Genomic DNA, 17,958 nt, shown 5'->3' with positions numbered 1-17,958 from the left:
CCCATTTAAGGGAAGACCAAACCCTTAAACAACTTGTTGTAGATGACATTTGATGTTATGGGCAATGTAGATTGATCCTGGTCAAAATCTTGAATGAAATGCATGTTTTAAAAATGTAGGATTAGATGTAAATATAGACTTAAATTCCCCTGTATAGGTTAAAGGCATGCTAATGCATGCCTTGTCTCTAAATGGCGGATCAGCACATTATGGCTCCCTCCCTCCCCTTCATCGAGATGGTGGGGGTTGATATTTTTGCGGGGTAGTGCAGTCTGCCTGAACAGCAATATAACCCCAGGCCTGAAAATGAAAAACAACACATCTAGCAGACAGGGGCCGGAGATAGCCTTTTAAAAATGTATATATTTTGCCAAATCTGGGGATTTGAAACAACTATAGTAACAACAACAACATCCTCATATTCCTCAAAGACTTCTTGTAGCAGAGTGGTTGGTCGGCAGAATGTAATGTAATGACCTTTACTGATGAAGAGACCATTATCTCTCTCATCAGGAGACTCCTGATGAGGTTTTCTCTTCTGAAGCGACCAGGTTAATGCCCACATCTCCAACACAAGACCAATATAAGTGATGCAGGATTGTAGAGCAGAGTAGAGGAAACAAAGCTATCAGCATTGGCATATTCTGATAATGGATGTGCAAGGACACTGGGGAGATCATATTAAATATAAATACTGGCATGCTAATGACCCTGTTTCTAGATGGATAATATCTGCAGTCTCCACGCTGCTCCACCAGTCATGGGTTGATGTTGCTATGGACCTACGGGCCCAATGCAGGAAATACAAACCAACCACGTTCTTATCGTGACGTTAAAGTGCTGTTCCCACAACAAAGGGACACTGGTGGCGAGGTGTGTGTGGATGTGTGGAACTCTATCTGGACAGATGTGGATGGCCGCGTCCATGAGAGGGGGTTAAGTCCTCTAGGACACTGTTTGCAATTTACATAATGAATACTGGACATAGTAAGCTTTTGAAATCCATTCTTTGTCACGTGACAAATCGTTTTTTAAAGATTCTCCTGAGACCCCACAACATTTCGCTGTTGAGGCTTCAGTGGTTCTCAAGTGGGTCACTGGGTCTCAAGTGTGTCAAGGGGTCTTGGACCTCCCCAGACTCCCGTACTTCACACCCTAGCTGTTGAGAGATCTCCTTTAGAACTGTCTCACTTTTCATATACTAAGGATCTGGCCATGGTGGGTAGATGGATAGGTACTGTAGACATACTGACATGCTAGCTAGGTAGAAAGATAGTTGGATAGATGAATAGATTGTTTTCATATACGTATTACTTCCTGCCTACAGGTACGTAACTTCCTTGGAGACGGGCAGCCAACCGGTTACTGACATCTTCCACTTTGTTGTTTACGACGGTGACAACAATCGCCTCGACAACCAGATGTGCACCATCACCATTACCTCCACCCTAAGAACAGCTCCAAAGGTTACAGTACGCGGCGGCATCAAGGTACACACCCATACACACACTCACAGTTAAATTCTTACCCAGCAGGCCCTAATTGTTGAATATGTTCAGTTGTAATTTCATGAGTTAATTATTTGTTTGTTCATGTGTCTTTTCCTTCTCCATCCTAGGTTGAGGAAGGGGGGCGGGTCCAGCTCTCCACCAATCACATAATTGTATCAGACCTGAACACATCAAGGAAGGAGCTTCTGCTCTGGCTGGTGACCCCGCCCAAATATGGCTTCATCGAGAGGAAAAGTCAGACTGAGGGTGTGTTTGTGTGTGTCTGTTCATAGTGGAAATGGATTGTTTTGTGTATCAACATGTTTGGGTAGGTAGTATACTGTATATCTATTACTATTAGCGATGCTTTTCGGAAACGTATTGTATACTGCTATGACGTGTGGATGGTGAAGCTACGTCTGATCAGCGATTTATTTAACATCCGAATTTGAGGGTTAGGCTTCCCAGACACCTATAGTACCATAGTATATGGCTACGAGGTGTGGCGCATTTCATGTACAACATTGCTATTACGCAACAAAGTTACAAAAAAAGTTTCACAAAGTTGCTTTGGGCCATAACCATGGCAACCATGGCAAGCTCTTTAAACTGTAGTGGTATTATTAAGTACTCTTATCTGTACTCTGTATCGGGTAGTACCCAAATGTATGTTTTTGACCTAGTATGAATGTATATATTATACTTGTATTTGTATACTTATAAGGACCCCAGTAATGACCCTGTTTTATCAAATTCAAATACAATATAATATGTGATTTAAAGTACAATATCCTATATATGACACGTGTAATATCCTCCTCCCTCCACCAGGAGACGCAGAAGGCTCCAGGGTCATCACTCCTGACCACCCCTTCTCCCTGGAGGACCTGGCCTCTGACCTCATCTTCTACGTCCAGGAGGCCGGGGGTGACTCCCGGCAGGACCTCTTCAGCCTCTACGTCAGCGACGGACACCGCCAGACAGAGGCCTTCAACGTAGAGATCAATATCAAGGTATTAGGATTATCTCCCATATTAACAGTCTGTCAGGATTATCTCTGATTACAGCAGTCTGTCTGGGTTTTCTCTGATTATAGCAGTCTGTCAGGATAATCTCTGATTATAGCAGTCTGTCAGGATTATCTCTGATTATAACAGTCAGTAAATTGTAAGAGTAAAGGTTATCTCTCTCCCAGCAGAGTAGCCAGGCCATCGCCCCAGTGGTGTCAGTCAGTAGCGTGGTGGTGGAGGAGAACTCGGGCGTGGTGCTCACCAACACCTCGCTTAGTGTCCTCGACCTAGACACCCCCCTCAACGAGATCATGATCACCCTGGACACCAAGCCCGCTCATGGTGACACAGACACACACACGCACACACACACACATTCACAAACACACACACACACACACAAACACACACACACACGCACACACACACACACACACACTCACACACACATATACACTCACACACACGCTGATGTGTGTGTTGTGATGCGATATCATATTCTATAATATACTAATCTATATATCCTTACAGGTAAACTGCGGCGGCGTCAGTTCTACTCGCAGCCCCTGAGCAGTGGGCGTGTCCTGTCGGTCGGCTCCTCCTTCTCCTACCAGGACGTCCTGGACATGCTAGTGGTCTACACCCCCGACCGGGGCGGAGCTAGCGACCGGCTGGAGTTCACGCTCAGCGACGGCGTGCACACGCACAGCGGCGCCCTGGACTTCACCGTGACGGCCCGGCACCGCGAGGGCCCACGCATGACCGTCAACAGAGGCCTTCAGCTTGCCGCAGGTGAGCAGACCCAGATACATGAACATAAACCCTACATGGACTGTGTTATACTACAGTATATATCTCTAGCATATCTCTAGCATCTAGCATATATTCTAGCATGTTGCAGTAACTGCGACTGGATGCCTGGACTCTCCTAATGGTTAACCGGCCAGCACCCTATGAACCATTTAAAATGTTTTGTCTGTATAATATATATGCATGTTATGTCAATTATGGCTCCCATTGCACTCCTGATCATCCCTTCCAGTCAAGATTTCTTCGTTGCTAGTTAAGAGTTTTTTCCTGCCCTCTGAGTTGCTAGGGTCAGGAGGGGGTCATAAATATATGGCTTGTCAAGCCCTTTATTTATATTTATTTTATTTTGTATTATCTTATTTATGTATGTATTGTTGTGTACCTTATAAAGTTTATTTTATTATTGCATATTTTATATTCCATGGGCTGTTGTAACAAGTTAATTTCCCATGTATGGGATGAAATAAGGTTCTTATTTTATCTTATTAGGCGTCCGAGCAGCAGAGCATGCTGAACATGACATTCGGCCATTGCTCTGTAGCTCACCTGAAAGCCGAGGCACAGTATTGCATTAAGTGGAACATCTTTCCTTCATAATTATATGTCATATTTATATATCTTCCATTGGTGTGTTCTTGACTTTTAATTTTGCTCGGATCCCGTTAATCACCGCTTGCGGTTATATTCTTATCTTTGAGACTGTACCGTAGATGAAGAGCTATACAAATACATTTGAATTGAATTGAATATATAGAGCGGATTCTGATAAGCTTTTTACTTCTTGAACAGCATGCAGTAGTTCCGTTACACTTCGTCTTTCTATGCTATATGCGGTGGTATATACACACATAGACTTGAACTTGGTTGTCAGTCGAGAATCAGATTTATTTTAAATGTACTCGTCTTATGGTTGAATTTACGTACCTGTAACTTCTTCAGTTGACCAAAACCCTGTGAACACTATAATGAGTAGGTTAAATCCTCAACTGGATAAGGAGCATAACCTGCTTACCGTTTAACCCGGTCTCCCTGGTACTGCTAAGGTCTGCTTTCAGAGTGTGGTTTATTTCAGAGGGTATGATATATCTATTATATATTTTAGGGTCTGCATCTAAGATCACTGAGCAGAACCTTAAGGGGTCTGACATTGACTCGGACCCCCTGAAGCTCTCCTACGTACTGACCTCCGACCCTGCCGCTGGGACCCTCCTGCTCAACAAAAAGAAGCTCTCAGCCAAAGGCCCCGCTCACAGCTTCACACAGGAAGACGTCAACAAAGGTGGGTTCAACACTTCCTGTCGGCTCATGTGTCCATAACTAGCTAGCATAGGTTTAGCTTTGTAGCTTAGCATATACTTAATTAATGTAGATCTAACTGTGAAGTATTGCTTTCTGTCTGATAGTGCTGATAGACAAATTAGTTATGGATATTATAACAGAGATATAGATTTGTAGCTACTAAGAGTTGTTTCCTCTCAGGGCGGCTGCAGTTCAGCCACAGCCGGGAGGAGAAGGGAGGAAGTCTGTCCTTTAAGTTCAACCTGGTGGACCCCGAGGGGAACAAACTGATCGACCAGTCATTCTTCATAAGTGTCCTGGGTATGTTGTTCTCACTGCACCTCTACCTCTACGGCCTATGGTCATAGGCCCTCCATTATAGGACTTCTATCATCCAACCATCGTGTATCCATCCATCCATCTTTTTGCTTCTCTCCTTCTTCCCATCTCTTTCTCCACATGAACGTCCTGCTCTTATTGTTCTATCGCTCAATGCATTCTCTTTCTTCAGCGTTTGGTTATAACCTCAGGCTACCTTGTGGCCAATCGTTTTCTAGAAGCACCGAGGTTCTAGCAATTTACTACATTTCTGGAGGTCTTCATTTCCTTCTCTCTCCTCCCTCCTCTCTACATTCTCTTCCCTTCTGCTCTGCCTTCTGGCTTCTCCTCCCCTCGTCCCTCCCCTCCTCTCCCCTCCTCCCTCCTGGCGATGTCCTTCTGAATGGTATTGTTGGGTGTTCTGACCCTGTCCCTCTCTTCCCCCAGTGGACCGACTGCCCCCTGTGGTGGAGGTGAACAAGGGCCTGGTCCTGGACGAGAACAGCCTAAAGAAACTGACCACCCTGCAGCTGTCTGCCAGCGACCAGGACAGCGAGCCATCCGAGCTGCTGTTCACCGTCACCAAGCAGCTCGACCTGGGCCACCTGGAGCACGTCGCTAACCCAGGTAGCTACGATGCTAATGCTTATGTTAACCCAGCTACACCTGTCAACGGTAGATAGGCACACATGCATATGCTGAACACAGCACTTGGGATTGGAAAAATGGTTCCTGCAATTGTTTTAAAAGAATTTCGGGAGATTATGATTCCCTATCAGGTACCCTGCTAACGCTAAACCAGGTTCCCATGCTAAAAGTAGCTAGGTACACATGCTAAGGCTAACCAAGGTACACGTTAGTTAGGTGACATCTAACTCTTTTCTCTCTCTCTCTACCACCTCCCCCCTCCCAATAGGGAGTAGTATCAGTAGTTTCTCCCAGGCTGACCTGGTGTCTCGGAGTGTCCAGTATGTCCACACCAGTGAAGAAGAGAAACACTCCGACCAGTTCACCTTCAGCGTGTCGGATGGACAGAACGAGGTCACACATATATACAAACACAGATGCACAAACACACACACACACACACAAAAACACACACACACACACACACACACACACACACACACACACACACACACACACACACACAAACACTCACACAAACACCAACACACCAACACACACACACACACACACACACACACACACACACACACACACACACACACACACACAAACACCAACACATATCTATGTGGTTTCTGAGTTTGTATGTGGTTTTGTTTTGTACCCCAGGTTGCCCAGACGTTCTTCATCACCATCAGGCCGGTGGATGACTCGTTGCCATGGCTACAGGTCCCTGGCATGCGCGTCCAGGAAGGGGTCAGGAAAACCATCACTGAGTTTGAACTCAAGGCTACTGATGCTGACACTGAGGTAACAATGGTTAACTCTCTCTCTCTCTCTCTCTCTCTCTCTCTTACTCACTCACTCACTCACTTACACACTCACTCACTTTAACTCTCTCACTCACTTTCACTTTCTCCCTCACTTTCACTCAGTCTATCTCTCTCTCTCTCTGTCCATAGTCTGTTGTGTGTAATGTCTCTCCCTCTCTCTAGGCAGAGTCCATAGTGTGTAAAGTCTCTCTCTCTCTCTATAGGCAGAGTTCATAGTGTGTAAAGTCTCTCTCTCTCTCTATAGGCAGAGTTCATAGTGTGTAAAGTCTCTCTCTCTCTATAGGCAGAGTTCATAGTGTGTAAAGTCTCTCTCGCTCTCAATCTCGAGGCTGACTCCATAGTGTGAAGTCTCTCTCTCTCTCTCTCTCTCTAGGCTGAGTCCATAGTGTGTAAAGTCTCTCTATCTCTCTCTAGGCTGAGTCCATAGTGTGTAAAGTCTCTCTATCTCTCTCTCTCTCCAGGCAGAGTCCATAGTGTTCACGGTGGTCCAGCCGCCCCGCCACGGCTCCATCGAGCGGACGGCGAGCGGCCAGGTGTACCGGCAGACCAGTAGCTTCAGCATGGAGGACGTGTTCCAGAACCGGATCAGCTACAACCACGACGGCTCCAACTCACTGAAGGACCGCTTCTCCTTCACCGTGTCCGACGGGACCAACCTGCTCTTCATGGTGGAGGAGGGGGGCAAGGAGGTACGGCTGTGTGTGTAGTGCAGGGCCATTGGTCCATTCTTTACAGAGAACCCTGATGGGTCATGTGATGGATGACATGTGACCGTATGTCTTTTGATCTTGTCATGTGCTGTCCATACAGGTGGTGACTGCCGCTCCCCAGAAGTTCAAGGTGGACATTCTCCCAGTGGACGATGGGACGCCGCGCATCGTCACCAACCTGGGCCTGCAGTGGCTCGAATACATGGACAACAAGGTAGGGCCCTGCTGGCCTCTAGGGCCCAATACTGGCCCTTTACTAGCACACTACTAGCCCTCTACTAATCCTATACCAGTCCTCTACTAGCTGGAGTACATAGACAACAAGGTAGGGCCCTACTGGCCCCTAGTGGCTCATACCGGCCCTCTGATAGCACAATACTTGCCGCCTCTACAAACCGTCTGTTAACCCTCTACTAGCCCCCTACTAACCCACTTCTAGCCTCCTACTAGCCCTCTAATAACCCTCTGTTTTCCCTCTACTAGCCCTCTACTGTCCCTCTACTAGCCCTCTAATAGCCCTATACCACTGTGACTAAGATACACACAAAACGGGACATTAGTTGACGGGTGACAGCTGGCCTCCCCTGTGGCTGGGGAGGGAAGAGTGAAGGCAGAGCCACACTGACTTTACATCAGATATCATTTATTGGTCGTTGTTCTTTTGCCACCTTTAGTTTTTACATCTGCCCATAGTGGCTGGAGAACCTCAGTATAGCCTCTTTGCCATGTTTAACAGCGATGTTGTTGAGTTTCACCTTGAAGACAAACAACAACACCCTCCCCCCCTCCCCGCCAGGCCACCAACCTGATCACCAAGAAGACCCTACTGACCCTTGACCCCGACACTGAGGATGGTCAGCTGGTCTACGAGGTCACCACCGAGCCCAAACATGGATTCCTAGAGAACAAACTAAAACCTGGCAACCCGATCACCAGCTTCACTCAAGGTACCCAATCACCACCCCCACATCAGCACCCTGGTACCACCCGCTATTGGACAGCAGAGGAAGCTGTTATTGGCAGCATTGTTAACTCTAGTGAAGAGAGTGTTTGACTCCAAGCCAAAAGCTTCTGGGTTCAAACCCCAGCATCTGCAGTCTACATGTAGGGAGCCTTGAATCAGACATCGTAACCCCTCCCCTCCCACTCTTTATTGACGTGCATCTAGATTCACTTTGGATCAAAGGGTTTGCTTGATTACATCTTTTTTACAGAAATGTAAATATAATTACATTGGTAAAAGGAAAACCGCATGTGACTGTGTAAATCTAAAATAATACTGTACTGTAATTATTATCAGCAAGGACTCCCTGAATATATGACAGTCCTCCTATAACCTTCGACAACCATTCATCCCATTGAGCCTAACAGTGACCACCCCTTTTAGAACTGCTCTGGTTCCGGAAGTAGATTTCCCATTCATTTTCCCATTTCATTGACTTCTCGTAAAATCGTTATACAAACTGTTTTAAGCCTGTAAACAAGCCAATCGTTCGTCAAGGTAGTTGTGGCCATAAAACATTTGGTTCGGGCCAAACAATTATTTGGAAAACGGAAGAAAAGGCCAAGGTACAAGACTATGTACATTATTTTTGTGAACTAAGGAAGGAACTACTCAGCCCATAAACCATTGCTGTGTTGTGTTACACTTTAGGGATTATGGGTAGTGTAGTGGTTTCAAATGACGTCGCGAATAAAACGTTTTTTCCAAAAAAATGAGGATCACACTTTAACTCGTGGGTTCTGCAGGAGCATATACCATCCATTCACAATGTAACGGCGGGTGGTAAGTATACTTTGGATGGTTACGACATTTTGGCTTTTGATCAAAACCTCTATGGAGAAAATGAATGGGTTTTTTTACATCCAGAACCACACTAATGCGCTCTATTGACTCCACACTTTGCCGGTGTATTTCTGAAGACCCAAGGAGGTGTTATCGAGAGGGAAGGTGTTTGGATTCTCTATTCTCGCGGAAGCTGCAAGCAGCGATACCGGAGGCCAAGCCATCGGCAGATTTAAAATGAGCACGACAATAGTTTTATTAAGGTCCTACGAAGTCCGTAGGAACCCTATTGTAATTGTTAGTATCATTATTATCATTATTAGGGGTCCCACGGAATCCGTAGGAACCCTATTGTAATCGTTAGTATCATTATTATCATTATTAGGGGTCCCACGGAATCCGTAGGAACCCTATTGTAATCGTTAGTATTTAAGGCGTACCAATGCCATATTACCATACCGACCAAGCTCACCGTACCTCCACCTACGGAAGACTTCTATTTCTCAAAATATACTCTAATGTGCCCTTGGCAGTCTACGGTCATACTGTCGGTGATAAAGTCATACTGGCGGTCATATGGTCATACTGTCGGTCATACTGTCTGTCTTACAGTCGTACTGTCTGTCATATGGTCCTACTGTCTGTCAAATGGTCATACTATCAGTCATATGGTCATACTGTCAGTCATATGGTCATACTGTCGGTCACACGGGCATTCCGAACCATGGCTTTCCTGGCCAATGTGGAGCCAACAGAAGTAGGCTGTGACTGCCATGCTGGACCCTGTCCAGCATTGCCAGTAAAAGGGGAATTGCATAAAGCAGGCTGTCTGGCCAAGCATGAGCCAGAGCATCTTGTCCTAGGGGACTGGTCCTCTCCGTCAAGGAGAACCAAAGGGGACAGTGGGTCGTCTCTTCGGAAGCAAAGAGATCTGCCACTGCCCTGCCATATCTGTCCCAAATCATATCCACCACTTCCGGATGGAGTCTCCACTCTCCGGGGGGTGGCCCTTGGCGAGAGAGAAGGTCTGCCGCTGTGTTCCAGACACCTGGAACATGGACAGCCCTCAGGCTTAGAAAATTGGGGAACGCCCACGTAAGGTGCCTTTGCGTGACCCGCAGGCTCTGCCTCTATCTGGTGCCCCCCTGATGGTTGACGTGGTAGACTGTGGAGGTGTTGTCTGTCCGGACAAGAACATGTTGGTTCCTTAGAACTGGAAGTGCCTGATATGCTTGAGTCTCTGCTGGGCATCCCACTGGCCTCTGACAGTCCTGCAGTGCCATACTGCACTCCAGCCGGAAAGAGAGGCGTCTGTCTCTACAACCTCCAGCCGGGAAGCTATCCTCCCGAAGGCACTGCCCAGCCACCCTGACCATCTAGTGTCTCTGCCACTTGGGGTCCAAGTGGAGACCATTCGCCCAAATCTGAAGGGGACGCAACTTCAGAAGGCCTAGTGGGACCACCATGGATGCTGAGGTCAGCATACCTATCAGTCGAAGGAAGAGGCTGTATTCCAGCAACTTCCCCCGCCTGAAGTGCTGTAGCAGCTGCAGAATGGTAGCTACAAGCTTTGGAGAGAGGCAGGCTCGCATGGCCACCGAGTCGAGCACCAGCCCCCGATAGCTCACAACCCGACATGGTGTAAGTTTGCTCTTGGTAAAGTTGACGGTGAGGCCAAGCCGGTCCACATGGCTGAGGAGCATGGCTGTGTCCCTGATCGCCTGCTCCTGAGTTGGGGAAATGACCAACCAGTCGTCCAGGTATGGCAGTATCGCCATACTGTGGCCTGTAATGGTGACAGGGCTGCTGCACCGTGTAAATATACGCGGGGCCAGAGGCAGCCCGAACGGAAGAACCCTGAACTGTTACACCTTGCCCAGAAAAGCAAAGCAGAGGAACTGCCTGTGAGGTTGGGTAATAGGGAGGTGAAAGTAAGCGTCTTTCAGTTCTATTGACACTAACCAGTCCCCCTGAGCGATAGCCTGGAGGACATCTGCAACACGCAGCATGTGGAAGGGAAGAACCTTGAGGAACTGATTCAGCCCTCTCAAGTCCAGAATGGGGCGAAACCCGCCATCCTACTTCGGTACCAGAAAGTAGGTTGAGTAGAACCCATCGAGCTGTTCTTGTGGTTCTACTACTTTGATGGCAACCTTCCCAAGGAGTGTGGCTACTTCCTGTCTCAGGACACGGGATCTGTCGGGATTGTGGACCACAGTAACTTTGATCCCGCTGAAAGTTGGTGGCCGGCGTCGGAATTGGAGTGTGTACCCGTTGGATAGCGTGGACACTATCCAAGGGTCCGTGGTCTGCTCTTCCCAGTAGCTCAGGTGCTGCTGAGAAAAGCGTCCGACGACCGGTTCTTGAACTTCAGTACCTACCCCCCCTGCCCCTAGGGGCCCTGGGGGGGGCGGCGGCTGGGCGCCGGACCTCTTGGAGCCTGAAATGACGCCCGTGGCGCAGTGCTACGGCGCTGGTCAACCTGTGGTGAGTTTGCTGGCCCCTCGATTGTCCACCTGAACGTGGTTGACAGAGCAACCTCATCTGAAAGTGTATCCACTTGGTTTGCCAAGTTGTCAACCCTACGGGACTTCCCGGGAGGTCCCCCAGCTGCCGTGGCACGGCGCCTGGTGCCACTAGGACCAACACCTGAAGGGGGCAATCCTGGTCCGCCCTCCACCTCAGCCAACCTAGCTAGCCTCAGTATGAGGCATGAAACTACAGTTCATGCATGGATTATTTGACACTGCTTCCCTCAGGTGCTCAACCACGAGACATGCAGCGCATGGTCATGGCCGCTTGCAGGGAGGCCATGCAGGCGACACAATTATGAGTGCTTAACATGTCTGCAACAAATTAATTACAAGTAAACTAATTAGTAGGCTAGGCAATTGGGCTTTAGGTGAGAGCACCCGAGCAACGACCCAAGCAAACTAAAGTAGGCTAGGCAATCGGGATTTAGGAAAGAGCACCCGAGCAACGACGAGACAACCCTACAATAACACAGTGACGGAAACCCAGGCAGCCCACCGGAGCAAATTAGTGCAGGCTAGGCAATCAGGCTTTAGGCGAGAGCACCTGAGCAACAATGCGCCTGAAAAACAGTGCACTAGGAAAATACAGTGATGGCGATTTTTGGAACCCCAAGCCACTCACTGGCGATCAAATCAAAGAACACAACCGGCTGAATAAATACAGTGACGGCAGCTTGGACCCCAAGCCGCGCACTGGCGATCAAATCAAAGAACACAACCGGCTAAATAAATACAGTGATGGCAGCTTGAACCCCAAGCCGCGCACTGGCGAGCATACAAATTAGCAACCGGGCTTAGGCAAAAGCACACGAGAAACGATGTGAGACCGAAAGAATAACACAGCGACTGAAAAACTAGACACCGACTGATGCTCTAAGCAAATTAAAGTAAAGGTGGAAAGGTGATATCAGCTGACGCGCTAGCTGACGGCTACATGTATCGTACACACTTTACTCACCCCTGACTGAAATCAAACAAATTGCAAGTCGCAGCGTTTGATGGACGAAGTTCAATCAAGGCACAAACCCTCGGGTTACAAGGCTACTTGCGACAAGCTAATATGGTATTTTTACAACAAACAATGTTTGTGTGTCCTGCCATTCCGCTACCGCGAGAAGACAGAAGGAACAGATCCTCGGGTGACTTCTGGAATATATAGACATTCTCGGGTCACCCAGGTGTCACAGGTGACTTTGTTGGTATAATTACTCGACCTGCGCATGCGCGAGATGGAACATCCAGTGCTAAAGCATCGCCTCTGGTGGTCAGTAGGAATGAAATAGAACAACACTTTTCCTGGGATTTGGGGTGTTGTTTTGGGTCTCTGGTGCTCCCACACACATACAAACTTTGAAAAAAGTCTGTACATGATTTTTTTGAGTGAGATATGCATTTCTGAAAGTACCCCGCCTACAGTTACCAAACTAGCGAGTCAGTTTCGGTGCCCCCTCCTACGTAGGAAGGGGGCACAGTTGAATATTACCTCCCAATTCCCCACTCCCCTCCAATCAGAGCATAGCTAAGATTTTGTGGACCAGTGGACGAGCAGCTCCGGCGGGAGCTGCAACTCGGCGCGCAGCCCTGCAGCTAAGCTACGGGAGTACAATTCCTTTCTCTGAGGAGGAGACATAGAGGAGAAAGGGATTGTACTCCTGGAGCTGAGCTGCCAGACTGCCGGCGAGCTACCCCCGTCGGACTGCAGTCTGGCCGCCGTCGAGGCTGTCCGGCCGTCGCCGAAGCTTCGGCGGCGGTCCGGCAGCTCCGGCGGTGTACTCCGGTAGCTGAACTGCGGCTGAATCTTTCCGGCTGCTCCGGCGGGTGCACTCCGGGAGCTGAACTGCCGCCGAAGCTGGCAGGTCTGGTGGGGGTAGGTCTCAGCGGCAGTCCAGCAGCTCCGGCGCGGGGAGCACGGCAGCAAGTCCGGCAGCTGAGCTCCCGGAGAACAATCCCTTTCTCCTCCATGTCGCAGTTCATGGACTTCAGAGAGTCAAGGCCAAAGTTCCTTTCCCTCAATTCCTCTCAACCATGGCCGAGATATCCCCCATTACGAGTCTTTACTTGTTGTGGAAGTGCCAGAGAGGTCAGACACAGTCTTTATGATTCATAATATTATCATCCGGGGCGCACATAGCTTCTGGCCATGATATTAGATATAACATTATATAAATACCCATAGATAATATTATTATTATTATATTATATGATATAGATATAGCGCTCCAGGAGTCCGCAAACGGGAACTATCCCTCCTCCTCCATGCTGTGGTTCAGTCTGACAGCTCATTGGTCAATGGGCAGCAGCTTATTTGCATTAAAGCTACAGACACCAGAAACAGCGCATTCTGAAGGGACTGAAACACATACATTGCACTTATTCAAGGTACTTAATTGTGTAGCATCTACAGTAGCTGCTATCGCTGCTTTACACGGGGAATGGGTTAGCCTAGCGATTGTAATACTTGCACTTGGTTCTATGAACGTCTTTACTGTACCGACAGCGATATATTGTTCACTTCTTATGACAAATGTACTTATTGTAACAAATGCACTTATTGTAAGTCGCTTTGGATAAAAGCGTCTGCTAAATTCCCTAAATGTAAATGTAAATGAAACAGAGGGGAATAGCGGTAGGCAAGATTTTTTTTCCTAAAAGCTATTTCCAGCAAACAGCTTCAAAAACATGTTTTCTGGAACTCAAATAATATGTTTAATGTTGGGACAGCACCATAATATGTCTCCTTTAAAACTGTTATTGTACATATGTTAAGTATTCTCTACTTAACATATGTACATTTTGTCGTCTGTGTACGTGTGATGCTCTGTTGTTCCCTAGCCGACGTGAACCTCGGTCTGGTTCGCTACGTTTTGCACCAGGAGAACGTCCAGGAGACCTCAGACAACTTCAAGTTCCTTGTAAAGGACAGCAAGCCCAACGAGGTCCGGGACAACGTCTTCCACATCCAGTGGTCTCTCATCAGCTTCCAACATAAGAGGTGCGTCAGGCTAGTCTGCTGGTGAATAAAAAGGTTAATGTTTGTATGAATGGGTGAAAGTGTTGATGAATGGTTGAATGCGCTGCTGATGGGATGGGGCAGGTCATCAGGCCGGTGGATGGGTTGCCAGTCTGATTCTTGGTTGCGGTTTGTCGAAGGTTCATGGTGTATTTGAGGCAGCAACTGTTGCTGACAGGCTAGTCGATGCCTTACCAACTTGTGAATGAATGAATGGCTGAATAAGGAGGTAGACGTGAATGTGTGAATAGTTGTATGCGTGGCAGAGTTGAGAATGGTCAGGTGACCCCCCCGCCGGACACCCTTGACAGGATGGGTGGGTCATAAATACATATGGTACCATGGAACAAACACTTTGGCCGTCACTCGCTGCCATGGAGAGGCTTCCTAGTTAAACCCACAGAGGATGCTCCTCCACAGCTACAACGTCAGCGAGAAGGCGAGCACGGTGTCTGTGACGGTGAAGCGGAGTGGGAACCTTAACCAGTACGCCATTGTGCTGTGTCGCACGGAGCCCGGCAGCGCCACCTCAAGCTCCTCCCTGGGGCAGCGGCCCGGCCAGCTCGACTATGTGGAGTATGCTGGACAGGTAACCATGACATCGACCACTGCTTTGTGACGCATCTCGCTAGCATACATTCTGAAAAGGAGCGTTTAGGTTCTATCCTAGTGAGGCAGCCCGCTAACGACATTGAACATGGATAACCAGTGACTGTGCCTACTCCAGGTGCAGTTTGATGAGCACGAGGACACAAAGGTGTGCACCATCATCATCAACGACGACCAGGTGTTCGAGGGTGTGGAGAGCTTCCATGTGGAGCTGAGCATGCCCGTCTACGCCCTCCTGGGGGCCGACATGCGCGCCGTGGTCAACATCAATGACAGGGAGGACGAGCCCATGCTGCAGTTCGACAAGAAGACCTACCACGTCAACGAGAGCGACGGCCTAGTCCACATTCCCGTGGAGAGGAAAGGTACTCACAAAAACATTGTTAATCCTCCTCCCCCTGCTCCTATCTCTGCTTCTACTCCATTCAATCCGCCTATACCCCTAACCCTGTTGAAATGTCAAGGATTATTCCACTAGGTGAACAAGGCCCATGACTCTGCTCTACTTCCTGTGTCCCCTCCTGGCAGGCGACCTGTCCAGCACAGTGTCAGCGTTGTGCCACACGGTGTCCCGCACGGCGCAAGGTAGCAGCCTGCACTCGCTGGGTTCCGGGTCGGACTACAAGAGCCGGGGGAAGGGCGGGGACCAGCGCGTGGTGCTGGGCCCCGGGGTCTCCATGACCTCCTGCGACTTGCAGCTGGTGGACGACTCGGAGTACGAGCTGTCTGAGGAATTCCAGCTGGTGCTGTCAGACCCCTCGGATAACGCCCGCATGGGGGACGTCACGGTGGCCAAGGTGGTCATCGACGGGCCAAACGACGCCTCCACCGTCACCCTGGGCAACGCCACCTTCACCTTCAGTGAAGACATCGGTAGGAACGCGGTCTACGCCAACTTGGTTTGGTTTAGTTTTGGTTTAATTTAGTTTTGTTTGGTTTAGTTTAGTTGCTTATTTTACTTTTGTTTAGTTGGTCATAACGTTGTTTTTTCACTTTAGTTTAGTTAGGTGTAGTTTAGTTGAATTACAGTGTGGTTACTTAGTTACAGTTTGAACATTTGAAAATGTATACAGCTATCACTGTAGCTAAAACTCAAGCCACTAGGGGCCGTCAGTTATATTTGACTGAGACTAGTTAAGCCCTGAATCAGAAGTGAACCTTCAGGACAGCAGGTCTTTAAAGGGGTGATATCATGCTTTTTCGACTTTGCCCTTTTCCCTTTGTTATATGACGTATGTATGCGTCTGCTAAAATAGAATAATCTAAATCGGTGCCAGGGGGATTATTCACGCCCACCGAGAACGCCCCTCAATAAGTGTGTGAAACAGCTTGTTTGCACTCAAACTTTACTTCCGTAACAGTGTGACATGCAGACTGTGCAGTCGGCGGTGCTGAAGTGCATAAGTCCCGCCTCCCGGCTACTCGCAATGTTTACAACTTCTCGGGGGTGTGAATTTGCAGACAGACGCTCAAAGCGTTCAACCAATCACAACAGAGTGGGCGTGCTTACCAATCACAGCAGACTGGGCTACTCGGGAGGTGGGCCTTATAGCGACATGATAGCAACGCTGAAATTTGTTTTGCAGAAATGAACCCTGTGAGAATAATGAGGGGTATTTCTAACATACCAGCATGTAACCCTACGCTAGTAGTACCCTCAAATGCAATTATTAACCCTAAAAAAAGCATGATATGGGATCTTTAAATCTCAGAGCCTGATCTTGCCTTCCAACAGGTACCATCGAGATCCCGGTGGTCCGGCACGGCAGTGACCTGACGGCCGTGACGTCTGTGTGGTGCGCCACCCGCCTCACGGACCCCCCCTCTGCCACCCCGGGACTCGACTACATCCCCAGCTCCAAGAAGGTGGAGTTCAAACCTGGCACAACACAAGAGGTACGACCTTCTAGCTAACTCATCAACACCATCAACCATATATTTTGGGAGATCTTTACGAACGTATAATGATATAAGATGAAATGTCTTTGATCGACTGCAGTTGGGGAATGAGCTGATCTTTAAGCAAGGCACTTCTTGAAGTCGTAGTCACAATCCCTTTTTTCGCCTTAATGCACCTCATTGAGCACAGCAGCCCTCACCCTGCCTGCTCTGAATGAGGAGCTAACTGAATGCACTGTGTGTATTTGAGCAATCAGCTGTTGCTGACAGGCTAGTTGTTGCCTCACCACATTGTCATTGGTGGTACCAATTCATGTCAGAGTGAATGTGTGAATAAGGAGGTAGATGTGAATGTGTGAATGGTTGTATGTGTGGCAGAGTTGAGAATGGTTGGGTGACTCGCTGCTAGTTGTCTCAATCCGCCGGACCACGTTGACAGGGTGCCGTGAGCTGAGCTCACAAGGACCTGAAGGGGGCCATATAGTCCCTGTGTTTATCCTGCTTCTTGTCCCCAGACGTGCAGTCTGACTATCATGGACGACCTGCAGAGCCCCACCATCGAGGGCCCCGAGTCCTTCGTGGTGTTCCTCAGCTCCCCCCAGGGGGCCGTTCTGCTGGAGCCCTACGAGGCTGACGTCGTCATCACCGACACCTTCCAGGACAGTGTGTACCGCACACACTCACACACATACACACACACACATACACACACTCACACACACACGCACGCACACACACATACACACACACTGTCCAGGACAGTGTGTACCACACACACTCACGCAAGCACGCACGCATACACACACGCCGTCCAGGACAGTGTGTACCACACACACTCATACACAGTGTGTGTGTGTATGTGTGTATTACACACATACACACACACACACACACACGCACACACCATCCAGGACAGTGTGTACCTCCCACACACTCTCACACATACAAACACACACTCACACACACACACATACCTTCCAGGACAGTGTGTACCAAACACATACATAAACACAACGCAAAGACAGTATGTACCACTACACA

The 17,958-nt window shown here is 48.5% G+C and overlaps 1 protein-coding gene across 2 annotated transcripts in view; it reads left to right on the top strand.

The window, feature by feature from the left end:
* Positions 1-17,958, top strand: part of fras1 (Fraser extracellular matrix complex subunit 1) — a 103,754-nt gene that overhangs the window by 72,605 nt on the left and 13,191 nt on the right. The window contains exons 39-57 of one of the 2 annotated variants that reach the window (XM_079732126.1): positions 1,328-1,490; positions 1,619-1,757; positions 2,322-2,503; positions 2,689-2,842; positions 3,032-3,292; positions 4,413-4,589; positions 4,790-4,909; positions 5,354-5,533; positions 5,823-5,947; positions 6,206-6,346; positions 6,831-7,058; positions 7,180-7,293; positions 7,876-8,026; positions 14,232-14,391; positions 14,830-14,998; positions 15,137-15,383; positions 15,547-15,891; positions 16,754-16,914; positions 17,433-17,580. In XM_079732126.1, the coding sequence (XP_079588252.1) occupies positions 1,328-1,490; positions 1,619-1,757; positions 2,322-2,503; positions 2,689-2,842; positions 3,032-3,292; positions 4,413-4,589; positions 4,790-4,909; positions 5,354-5,533; positions 5,823-5,947; positions 6,206-6,346; positions 6,831-7,058; positions 7,180-7,293; positions 7,876-8,026; positions 14,232-14,391; positions 14,830-14,998; positions 15,137-15,383; positions 15,547-15,891; positions 16,754-16,914; positions 17,433-17,580 (3,365 nt within the window). Of the gene's footprint in view, positions 1-1,327; positions 1,491-1,618; positions 1,758-2,321; positions 2,504-2,685; positions 2,843-3,031; positions 3,293-4,412; positions 4,590-4,789; positions 4,910-5,353; positions 5,534-5,822; positions 5,948-6,205; positions 6,347-6,830; positions 7,059-7,179; positions 7,294-7,875; positions 8,027-14,231; positions 14,392-14,829; positions 14,999-15,136; positions 15,384-15,546; positions 15,892-16,753; positions 16,915-17,432; positions 17,581-17,958 lie in introns of both variants that reach the window. The other variant, XM_079732125.1, reaches the window with a different exon arrangement.

The sequence above is a fragment of the Pollachius pollachius genome (assembly GCF_949987615.1).
Source record: "Pollachius pollachius genome assembly, chromosome: 1".
NCBI lineage: Eukaryota > Metazoa > Chordata > Actinopteri > Gadiformes > Gadidae > Pollachius > Pollachius pollachius.
Note: the sequence above shows the minus strand (reverse complement) of the source record. Positions and strands in the feature narration are given on the sequence as shown.